The sequence below is a fragment of the Haliotis cracherodii genome, unplaced genomic scaffold (genome assembly GCF_022045235.1).
Source record: "Haliotis cracherodii isolate W230 unplaced genomic scaffold, xgHalCrac1.p SCAF_25, whole genome shotgun sequence".
Lineage (NCBI taxonomy): Eukaryota > Metazoa > Mollusca > Gastropoda > Lepetellida > Haliotidae > Haliotis > Haliotis cracherodii.
The window spans coordinates 1,586,059-1,597,659 of NW_027266281.1; the positions used below are offsets into that span (position 1 = coordinate 1,586,059).

Here is an 11,601-nt window from a genome sequence, read left to right on the forward strand (position 1 = left end):
AATCACGAATATTCGATAGTAATGTTTGGTTTCTTTTCTCGTTTGAGGATAAGTGAACTACCGGCAAGTGTTTTTTTGTGTAAGGAATAAAACTTGTTTTTTCTTTCATTGGATAAAATTCATGGCGGATGACCTGAAATATAACTGTGAATCTCGATCAATCAAAAATGTATTTGGGGAATCGTTTGAAGACCTTAAATGAAATAATGATAATACGCGTTTTAATGCTTTTTATCAACTATTACCTAAGTGATTTGAAATCCTGTGATATTTGAAAACATTTGACATGCAACAAATATGTTAAAGACTGAAACAAGGTTGGTTGGTTTGTTGTTTAACGCCGCACTCAGCAATATTCCAGCTATGTGACGGCGGTCTGTATATAAACGAGTCTGGACCAGACAATCAAGTGATTGAAAGAAGGAGTTCCGGGAAATAATAAAGGTCCCCAACAAGCTATATTATTGTAAGAGGCGACTAAATGGGTCAGGTGGTCAGGTTTGTTGATTGTGTGACATCATATAAGCGTGATCAGTAAATTACTAGACTGGCTTGTCCAAATTCGATAATTTCCAAACCGCTGTGGAATAACGGGAATATTAATAAGACAGCGTAAGACACCAAACACAAGAAAACGGGAGATAGTGAGTGAGTGAGTATGGTTTTAAGCCGCTTTTAGTAATATTCCGGCAATTCCGATGAACACCAGAAATGGGCTTCACACATTGTACCCACGTCGGGAATCGAACCCGGGTTTTCGGCGTGACGACCGAACGCTTTAACCACTAGACTACCCAACTGCCAAGAACTGAAGATAAAAAGGATGTAACTGTTTTAACACAGACGCTATAAAACACACCTGCCACCCTGTGTTCCAGTCTTAAAACGTGTAGAGTGAATGAGTGATTGAGTCAGTGTGGTTTAACACAGTCCACATGTCTGCAGGGCAAGATGGTGGTTCGTTACAAGTTGTACAAAAGCGAAATAATGGCAAAAAATATTTTACCTCAGGTTCAAAAATATTTGTCTGGTTATAAATAAACATTGACCTTTGACCCGTATGGACAATACTAATGCCCCTCGCTATGAATGGCGGAGAGGATACGGAAACAGCTGCTAGGATGTCCTTTACATAAGGTCAACTCAAAAAAGAATTCATGGCCTATGAATCAGAAACGGTGAAATTGATGAGCATCTGCCTGTGTGACACATCGCGAGCCAACCCTGTCTCCGTATCTGTGTTTCGTGGTGTTTTCCACATCCTGCTAAGGATGGAACAGATGTGACCGTGTGTGATTATTCCAAGCCGACCACAAGATACAGTAGATTGATAATTGATAAATGAGTTTTTGGGTTGACATTCCAATAACTCACAGGTCTGAAATAGCAGTAGTCGGGGAAACATTTCCATAAAGCTGTAGTATTTTAAGATCATAACACCATAAGGGACACGACGCAGTGTTCTTAATCGTTTTCTGTGGGAATTATATTTAAACTGCAATCCTAAAGGATTTATTTTATTTGTATTCTTTCATAAAGTCGACAGGAGACGCCAAACTGACATTTCAGAACACTCATTCGATTTGTCAATTCACAGGAACGGATCGTTGAAAGGATACCGAACTTGATAAAGACGACATATATCATACACTACTGAAACTGTCCAACCCATGGAAATATGGCTGAGAAATTATCTCTAAAAACTTTTCACACGAGCAAACACGTTGCGTTCAAAATTATTGCTCTAATTTAGCAATGGGCATGCACGTGTTTGTGTGTGGGTATTTTTGTACCAACCAGTCCGGGCTGATGCTGATTTTATAGTGCTATCCTAATTGGAGTGGGATGACATGCATCAACTAAGTCAGCCAGCCTGACCACACGATCCAGTTAGTCGCCTCATGAAATGTAAAAAGTGACTGAGCTTGTCTAAAGGGGACTAAAGGGATCGGTTGGTCAGGCTCGATGACTTGGTTGATCGTATCCCCATGTCGTTGGATCGATGTGAATGATCAGTCACTGGATTGTATGGTCCATACTCAATTACCCACAAGCAACCGTTATACCGCTGAAATATTGTTGACTGTGGTGTTAAACAACAAACAAATGTCCAAGACATTATTAGGTGAACTTCTAATCTAAGATATGGAGGCCGATCTTCCTGAGGCAAGGGAGCTAGCTGACTATAAAAGTCCAGTTTCCACCCTTGCCGAACTAGGATGCAATTGTGGAGTTATAATTTTGCTGAACTGACGAGTCTATGCATTGTCCAATCAAAATCGCGTAACGAAATCAACATTCGGTTCGTAAACTGCCCTGCGGGTTTCTGTCGATATCAGGATTTGCGAAGCATGTGTTCCGTCAACTTAGCGTCAACAGATATTTTCCAAACTTGTTCATGTTTGGAATCATGGAGCTCACGTAATTTGATGCATTTTGCGAAGTAAGACCAGTTTTATTACAATATAGATCTTGATTATCGACCAGATCGTCTTGACTGTGTGCCGCCATTTTATTTAAAGCAAATGCATGTGATATCAAACGTGGAATCTGATTGGTCAATAGGAGGGACATAGAAGGGACATAACTAGTAATAGCCACTAGTGGCGCTACGATGGAAACCAGATACTCCGGCCTAGTTCGGCAAGGGTGAAAACCTGGCTTTCACAGTCAGTTAACTCCTTTGCCCGGAAAGATGGTTGCAACCAGTCTGTCTTCCTCTTGTCATCATGTTCTTCCCGGAATCCCGGATGTCATTATCTTTCTTGGTCAATCAGCACCTCCATTTTGGTTCTCCTGTCACGTGACAAATATATAAAATGTTACAAAGCAGAGTTAAACCAAACCATTTCACTCACCCACTCACCCCAAAAATGTTGGCCGCAATTGGGATACGATGACACGCATCAACCAAATCAGCAAGCCTGACCGCCTATTACAGGTGAGTTAATGTGAGTGAATATGATTTTACGCCGCACTTAGCAATTTTTCAGACACATCACGGCGGGGGACCCGAAGAATGGGCTTCACACACTCTACCCATCGCCATGTGGAGAATCGATACTGGGACTTCAGTGGCTCGAGCAAACCCTCTAACCACTAGGCTACCCCGCCGCTTGAAGTCATTCAGCGATTTCCCGAGATTCAACATTGAGTTCCGTCTAAGTTTCAGCTACTGTGCCATATTTTCGAGTGAGTGAGTTGGGTTTAACGCTGCTTGTAACATTATTCCAGTTATATCGCGGCGTGTCAGCTGAATGTGGGAGGAAAGCCCGAAGTGATGCAGGTCTAAGACGTTTACCATTTCGGTGAAACCCACGAGCACAGGTATGGTGCTGACAAACCTAGAAACATAATTGAGGCGAACTTGGATTCGAACCCACAATCATAAGTTTCTGGCGTGCCCGAGGGACGCAACTCTGCACAGCAAATCGCGGCGCCTTAGACGACTGGGCCACCCGTGCCCCCGCCACATTTTCGAATACGTTACATACAGTAGTTACTCATTTCAAAGACCAATCGAGTGAGTCCCAAGATCCTGATACTTGTAAGCGCTCACGAAGCCGTGGATTTGTTGGTCAGTGATACTGTGTTCTTTGCTCATGCTTTCACCCCTTGTTTTTCCCCAATGTTTTTGATAGAGCTAGCCCACTGAGGTACCATGCCGCAGTTGAACATGAATACTCCACTCAGATACAGTATACTGAGTCCGACCCTACCAGTCCTTGTTTTAGCCCCTTGATGACGAGCGCCAGGCAGGGTAACGACAAATACCATCGTTTAACGTTTTGTGGTATGACGGGCGGACGCTCTACCACTAGACCACGGAGGCCGACGCTTATGTTCAGATGATGTCTCCCGGTAGGAATGGTCGCGAGATTGGGCTGAGGCCTTCAAGTGCTGCTCACCGTATGTCAGCAAACACTAGACGTTACATTTCAGAAAACATCGAATTTGGATGTCAAGACCGAGATGAAATATCACCTGGGAGTTATAATGGCTAACAGTAAAACACGTTTTGTGCTACGTGACAAAAAGAATATTGACAGAAATGGTAAGAATAGCCTTCAAGAACATTATACTGGTGAAGGAAATGATGAAATGGTGAAGGAAAAAATACTAAGATCAATTCAATAGTACTTTATTAATCATAAATAAAGAAAATACTTATTTAATCAATTTGTTTTGTTTTCCAGAACCATGGCGTCAAAAGTGACAATGGTTATGCAGCATATGTGGATTTCTGAGTCAGGGATAAGCTTCAAAAGAAACATTCGGTGTGTGTATGAAATATCTACACACAATCACAATTCTTTTTATATGAATCCTGTTTAAAAATAATAAGTCATATAAATTTATAGGCCAGCTTCATACACCCAGGACCCCATGACTGTAGGTGATACCCACACGCCCGTGTATTGAGGACCCGTGAAGGTCTGGGGTAGAATAGGTCTTCAGCAACCCATGCTTGCCGTAAAATGTGACTATGCTTGTCTTAAAAGGCGACTAAAGGGATCGGGGGGTCAGGCTCGCTGACTTGTTTGAAGCATGTCATCGATCCCAATTGCTTGGATCGTACTCATGATGTCAATCACTGGATTGTCTGGTCCACACTCGATTATTTTACAGACCGCCGTCCTATAGCTGGAATATTGCTGAGTGCGGCGTAAAACAACAAACCACAGCAGAAATAACGTTTCCATCACTTACTTAAAGCCTGTCAGGATGACCTTTCGTCAACTTTGGGAAGAAGAGGATATCAGACGGTGCCAAATGTCGTAAATAGGCAGTACATGTATGTTAAAAGATCTCAGTGTCTCACAATGGAGCCATGGCGACAACAGCCTTGTGCGCAGGCGCACTGTCCTGGTGAAACAACACCCAAGTGAGATGTAACCTTCAGCCATAATCATATCATGTAATTTATCAACACTGCTGGCTGCTGGGTATACTTGATGACAGCGCGGTAGCCAAGTTTGTCCATAATCATCTCAACATTCTGCATGTTTGGTTGGTTTTATTTGTTTGTTGTTTAACGCGGCACTCAGCAATATTCCAGCTATATGACGGCGGTCTGTAAATAATCGAGTCTGGACCAGATGACCCAGTGATTGATATCATGAGCATCGATCCACGCAATTGGGATCGATGACATGCATCAACCAAGTCACCGAGCCTGACCAATACCGTTAGTCGCTTTTACGACAAGCATAGTCGCCTTTTACGGACGCATGTGTTGCTGAAGACCTTTCATGATGTCAATCACTGGATTGTCTGGTCAAGACTCGATTATTGACAGACCGCCGTCATATACCTGGAATATTATCAATGGTCAGAGATTGATAGTAAAATGAAAGTTTGTTTATGATATTTGTCTGTTTTCCAGTTATTTTGTTCTCAAAGGATTCTGTTCAGACGGTTGTGACATTTTGTGATGGCGATCAATGTGTTTCTGGTCATGCGCAATTGATATTCAGATTAGTCGGCATGTTAATTTGTTTGGATGAACCGTGAACTTTTGTTATTTGATAAGTGGGGAGATTTACCACAGAGAGACATGTTGGGATATTTGATAAAAGAAATACAGATGCTTCAGTACAGAAATATATATTGATAACTGGACGATTCCCTGAGTTACATACCGTATTTGATTAAATTTGTGGGTATGTGTGGCCAAATAGTCTGAACGCCGTAATTCCTTGTGCAAATTTTTGCATCTCCTGGGCGTGCCAGAAACCTGATTACGTTCCCAGGTGTGTTCTTTGTCACCATAGTTGCAAACGTTGCAAATTGTTGAGTTTGCGTTAGGCCACAAACAAAGGAAAGCTTTCTTGTTTATGTTTTATCCGTGAAGATCCGGGTAGAATAGTTCTTCAGCAACACGTGCCTGCCGTAAATGGTGACTATGCTTGTCGTAAGATGCGACTAACGGGATCGGGTGGTCAGGCTCGCTGACTTGGTTGATGAATGTTATCTTATCCCAATAGCATACGACCCGTGAAGATCCGGGTTAGAACAGGTCTTCAGCAACCCATGCTTGCCGTAAAAGGCGACTATGCTTGTCGTTAAAGGTGACAAACGGGATCGGGTGGTCAGGCTGGCTGACTTGGTTGATGCATGTCATCGATCCCAATTGCGTGGATCGATGCTCATGATATCAATCACTGGATTGTCTGGTCCAGACTCGATTATTTACAGACCGCCGTCATATAGCTGGAATATTGCTGAGTGCGGCGTAAAACAATCAAGCAACCAACCAACCCTCATCAAGCTCACACGCTGTGATATACATGGCATACTGTTCAAGGCGGCGTCAAACTAAATTCATCCACTCACAACTACGTTTTCTAAATTGATACAATGTTACCACAAATCAATGTTCAAACCACTATTAGGCGGGAAATATAATTTTCAATTTCTCAGTTGAAGAGATTAGCATATGCGGAATAATATTTATTTTGATGGTGTTCTTGTCACAATCAATTGGCACATTTGAAATTATTTTGACCATTTAAACTGCTATTTTGAAAGAAGCATTTTGAAACAATTTACATTTAAACAGTTAATAATGTATTTGCCAAATACATTTGTGTTAGCTCCAGGAAACTATGTCAAGTTGTGCTCTGCACATAACATTGCAACTATTTGGATACCGTTTCAAGATAAAACATCTTACGATAAAAAAGTATATTGTATGATTAGACAAATTACAAACCGATTATTCAGTATGCTAATTTTGTGTTCAAATCGATTTTCCGTTTCTGACAGAACACTCCTCACATGTATCAAAAACTTGTTATGTGTGTGTGTCTGTGTGTGTGCCTGTGTGTGTGTGCCTGTGTGTGTCTGTGTGTGTGTCTGTGTGTGTGCGTCTCTGTGTCTTTGTGTGTGTGTATATGTGTGTCTATGTGTGTGTGTTTGTGTCTGTCTGTGTGTGTGTGTCTGTGTGTGGTGTCTGTCTGTGTGTGTGCGTGTGTGTGTGTGCGTGTGTGTCTGTGTCTATGTGTGTCTGTGTGTGTGGTGTATGTGTGTGTATGTGCGTGTGTGCGTGTGTGTCTGTCTGTCTGTGTCTGTGTGTGTGTGCGTGTGTGTGTGTGTGTGTGTGCGTGTGTGTCTGTCTGTCTGTGTCTGTGTGTGTCTGTGTCTGTCTGTGTGTGTGCGTGTGTGTCTGTGTCTATGTGTGTCTGTGTGTGTGGTGTATGTGTGTGTCTGTGTGTATGTGCGTGTGTGTGTGTCTGTCTGTGTGTGTGTGTGCGTGTGTGTCTGTCTGTCTGTGTCTGTGTGTGTGTGTGCGTGTGTGTGTGTGTCTGTGTGTGTGTGTGTGTGTGCGTGTGTGTCTGTCTGTCTGTGTGTGTGTGTGTGTGTGTGCGTGTGTGTGTGTGTGTTTTGGTCATATAGATAGACAGATAGACAGACACAACGGATAAACATTGAATTAATGTTTTTATTCCTTGGGAAGAAATGAACCCACAAACCCTAATGTCATCTTGAGAGCTGACTATGTTGAGGATTGGATTGGTACAGTGCCTGCCCATTGTGATGATAGTGTGTCATTTGTTAACCTTACCGTTAATTCTGTTGTTCATCAGTGGTTATGAAAGACTTAGTTATACGGAATAACTTTGTGTTTGTTGACCCGAGGATTCTTAACAAGATGTTCATTGAGTCTAGAGTAGATTAATATAGCTATTGATGTGTCTACTTATCCAGTTAGATATTTTAGAGACCATCTGCGCACAGACCAAAATCAGTGCAAATGTGACTGGAACCGATGTAGTTAAACCGTCAAACCTCTTTCAATAACATAACTAGAACTCTTTGCTAATAGCAGAATCCCAGGGAAACGGATCGTGTTTATAAAGGTCGTATTCAAGTTACAAAATCCTTTGTTGTTGCCGGGTGAAAGCTAAAATAATCCAGGGAGACTGAATACGTTTAGACATCTAAATGAACTAAAATACTTCCTGGTTGAGCTTTGGATTGCTTGTCCTGTACTGTGTGAGCTTAACCTCGCTGTTGCACTCTCCTGCAGTACAAAGGCGTGTCTGCCAGATTGATGTGGGAGGAAACCCAGAAGGGATGCCGACCTCTAGACGTTTTCCATTATTGGGAAAACCACGAGCACGTGTTGGTGATGACAAACCTGGAAAGAAAATCCGAGCGATTCTGACAGGACACCTAAGGCACGCAACTCTTCGCAGCGCATTGCGGCGCCTTATACGTCTCATCGCCAACTGAGTCCAGTGCATCCCCTGCATCTACTGCGTCCCTCAATCCCGCCTCATCCTTTCCCCCTGCACCCGCTGCTTTTACACCATCCCCTGATTCATCCTAGACCTGCACCCTTCTCTTTCTCTTCATCCCCTGCATCCCTTGTTTCCACTACGTCCCTGAATCCCGCATCCCATTCAAGCTCCTGCATCCCCTGCTTCCTCCTACACCCCTGCTTTCACTGCATCCCCAAATCCCCTGACTCCTCCTACACCCCCTGCTTTCACATCATCCCCTAAACCCCTGCCTCCTCCTACACCCCCAGCTTTCACATCATCCCCTAAACCCCCGCCTCCTCCTACACCCCCTGCTTTCACTTCATCCCCTAAACCCCCGCCTCCTCCTACACCCCCTGTTTTCAGTGCATCCCCTTAACCCCCGCCTCCTCCTACATCCCCTGCTTTCAATTCATCCCCTAAACCCCTGACTCCTCCTAAACCCCATGCTTTCATATCATCCCCTAAACCCCTGCCTCCTCCTACACCCCCAGCTTTCACATCATCCCCTAAACCCCCGCCTCCTCCTACACCCCCTGCTTTCACTGCATCCCCTTAACCCCCGCCTCCTCCACACCCCCTGCTTTCACTCCATCCCCTAAACCCCCGCCTCCTCCTACACCCCCTGCTTTCACATCATCCCCTAAACACCCGCCTCCTCCTACACCCCCTGCTTTCACTCCATCCTCTAAACCCCCGCCTCCTCCTACACCCCCTGCTTTCACATCATCCCCTAAACCCCTGCCTCCTCCTACACCCCCTGCTTTCACTCCATCCTCTAAACCCACGCCTCCTCCTACACCCCCAGCTTTCACATCATCCCCTAAACCCCCGCCTCCTCCTACACTCCCTGCTTTCACTACACCCCCTGCTTTCACTTCATCTCCTTCCTCTGCTTTCACTTCATCCCCTAAACCCCCGCCTCCTCCTACATCCCCTGTTTTCAGTGCATCCCCTTAACCCCCGCCTCCCCTACACCCCCTGCTTTCACTCCATCCCCTAAACCCCTGCCTCCCCCTACACCCCCTGCTTTCACTCCATCCTCTAAACCCCCGCTTCCTCGTACACCCCCTGCTTTCACTCCATCCCCTAAACCCCCTGCTTTCACTCAATCCCCTAAACCCCCGCCTCCTCCTACACCCCCTGCTTTCACATCATCCCCTAAACCCCTGCCTCCCCCTACACCCCCTGCTTTCACTCCATCCTCTAAACCCCCGCTTCCTCGTACACCCCCTGCTTTCACTCCATCCCCTAAACCCCCGCCTCCTCGTACACCCCCTGCTTTCACATCATCCCCTAAACCCCTGCCTCCCCCTACACCCCCTGCTTTCACTCCATCCTCTAAACCCCCGCTTCCTCGTACACCCCCTGCTTTCACTCCATCCTCTAAACCCCTGACTCCTCCTACACCCCCTGCTTTCACTCAATCCCCTAAACCCCTGCCTCCTCCTACACCCCCTGCTTTCACTCCATCCCCTAAACCCCCGCCTCCTCCTACACCCCCTGCTTTCACTCCATCCTCTAAACCCCCGCCTCCTCCTACACCCCCTGCTTTCACTCCATCCCCTAAACCCCCGCTTCCTCCTACACCCCCTGCTTTCACCCCATCCTCTAAATCCCTGCCTCTTCCTACACCCCCTGCTTTCACTTCATCCCCTAAACCCCTTCCTCCTCCTACAACCCCTGCTTTCACTCCATCCCCTAAACCCCCGCCTCCTCCTACACCCCCTGCTTTCACTCCATCCCCTAAACCCTCGCCTCCTCCTACACCCCCTGCTTTCACATCATCCCCTAAACCCCTGCCTCCTCCTACACCCCCTGCTTTCACTCCATCCCCTAAACCCCCGCCTCCTCCTACACCCCCTGCTTTCACTCCATCCCCTAAACCCCTGCCTCCTCCTACACCCCCTGCTTTCACTCCATCCTCTAAACCCCCGCCTCCTCCTACACCCCCTGCTTTCACCCCATCCTCTAAACCCCCGCCTCCTCCTACACCCCCTGCTTTCACTCCATCCTCTAAACCCCCGCCTCCTCCTACACCCCCTGCTTTCACCCCATCCTCTAAACCCCCGCCTCCTCCTACACCCCCTGCTTTCACCCCATCCTCTAAACCCCCGCCTCCTCCTACACCCCCTGCTTTCACTCCATCCTCTAAACCCCCGCCTCCTCCTACACCCCCTGCTTTCACCCCATCCTCTAAACCCCCGCCTCCTCCTACACCCCCTGCTTTCACCCCATCCTCTAAACCCCCGTCTCCTCCTACACCCCCTGCTTTCACTCCATCCTCTAAACCCCTGCCTCCTCCTACACCCCCTGCTCTCACTTCATCCTCTAAACCTCTGCCTCCTCCTACACCCCCTGCTCTCACTTCATCCCCTAAACCCCCGCCTCCTCCTACACCCCCTACTCTCACATCATCCCCTAAACCCCTGCCTCCTCCTACACCCCCTGGTACTGATGAATCAGCTGTAGACGTGTCCTCCCCATGTCTGGTATAAAACTTTGTCTAAAGTTTAGTAAGGTTTCGAATGTTGTATTGTGGATCAAACAACTTTTGAGCAAGAGTCATATGACGCCCTGTGAAGTCGTCGAAGAACGAGCCTGCTCGATCGTCCCTCAAATTTGAAATGTTGACATCAAAGGCTGGAACTCCTTGAATATTGCTCAACATAATGGGAAAGTTGATGGCTGGAAAGTTGAAGTTAAACGCATAACATGAAGCGGCTCCGGACTCTGGTTGATATTGACGTTAACCTGAATTTAAATTGAATCAATTGACAGATAATATCATTGACATCAAAGTAAGTTCAAAGAGTCCATTCGTGGTCTCCCGGTGAGGCATAGGGTATGAATAAAGCCATTAAGAACATGATTCAAGATATAAATTTGAAACTCGTCAACGGCCCAGCGAACGACTGTGTTGTAATAGCCTAACCCTAACCCTATCCCTAACCCTAACCCTAACACAATCTATAAAAAATGAAAAAAAACCAAGATTAATTCATCATATTTCTTCACCAAATGTATGTTTACCATTTTTGTTTATGATTTTATGTACATGTATCAAATATATAATAGTCGAAGGAAAAGGTTGTTTCAGACTTTGAAAAATAAAATTAGGTGAATGGTAATTTAAAGTTGACACACTAAATACACTGTTGTATTGCCTTCGTCCTGTTCCTGAGCATGTTAGGAAATCCACTGGTCTTTGTCTCGAATCCCAGTTTGGTCACAATTTCTTGTTTTAGGACTTCGTGTACATTGGATGTGTTATAAAACAAACATTCAATTGGCAATCTGAGGTCACGTGACATTGGGTATACGTCATGTGCGT

General features: G+C 45.5%; 1 protein-coding gene across 1 annotated transcript; it reads left to right on the top strand.

Annotated features, from left to right (window-relative positions):
* Positions 1 to 3,851: 3,851 nt before the first annotated feature.
* LOC139472599 (uncharacterized) lies at positions 3,852 to 10,765 on the top strand. Its single transcript, XM_071255061.1, has 3 exons — positions 3,852 to 3,909; positions 8,414 to 8,625; positions 9,215 to 10,765. The coding sequence occupies exons 1-3, from the start codon at positions 3,852 to 3,854 to the stop codon at positions 10,763 to 10,765; spliced, it is 1,821 nt and encodes a 606-aa protein (XP_071111162.1).
* The last annotated feature ends 836 nt before the right edge of the window (positions 10,766 to 11,601 follow it).

Coding starts and splice junctions, on each gene's coding strand:
- LOC139472599 (XM_071255061.1), top strand. CDS start 3,852: ATGTCTCCCGGTAGGAATGGTCGCGAGATTGGGCTGAGGCCTTCAAGT. Junction 3,910..8,413: donor GCCTTCAAGTGCTGCTCACC/GTATGTCAGCAA, acceptor ATCCCATTCAAG/CTCCTGCATCCCCTGCTTCC. Junction 8,626..9,214: donor CGCCTCCTCCTACACCCCCT/GTTTTCAGTGCA, acceptor CCCTGTTTTCAG/TGCATCCCCTTAACCCCCGC.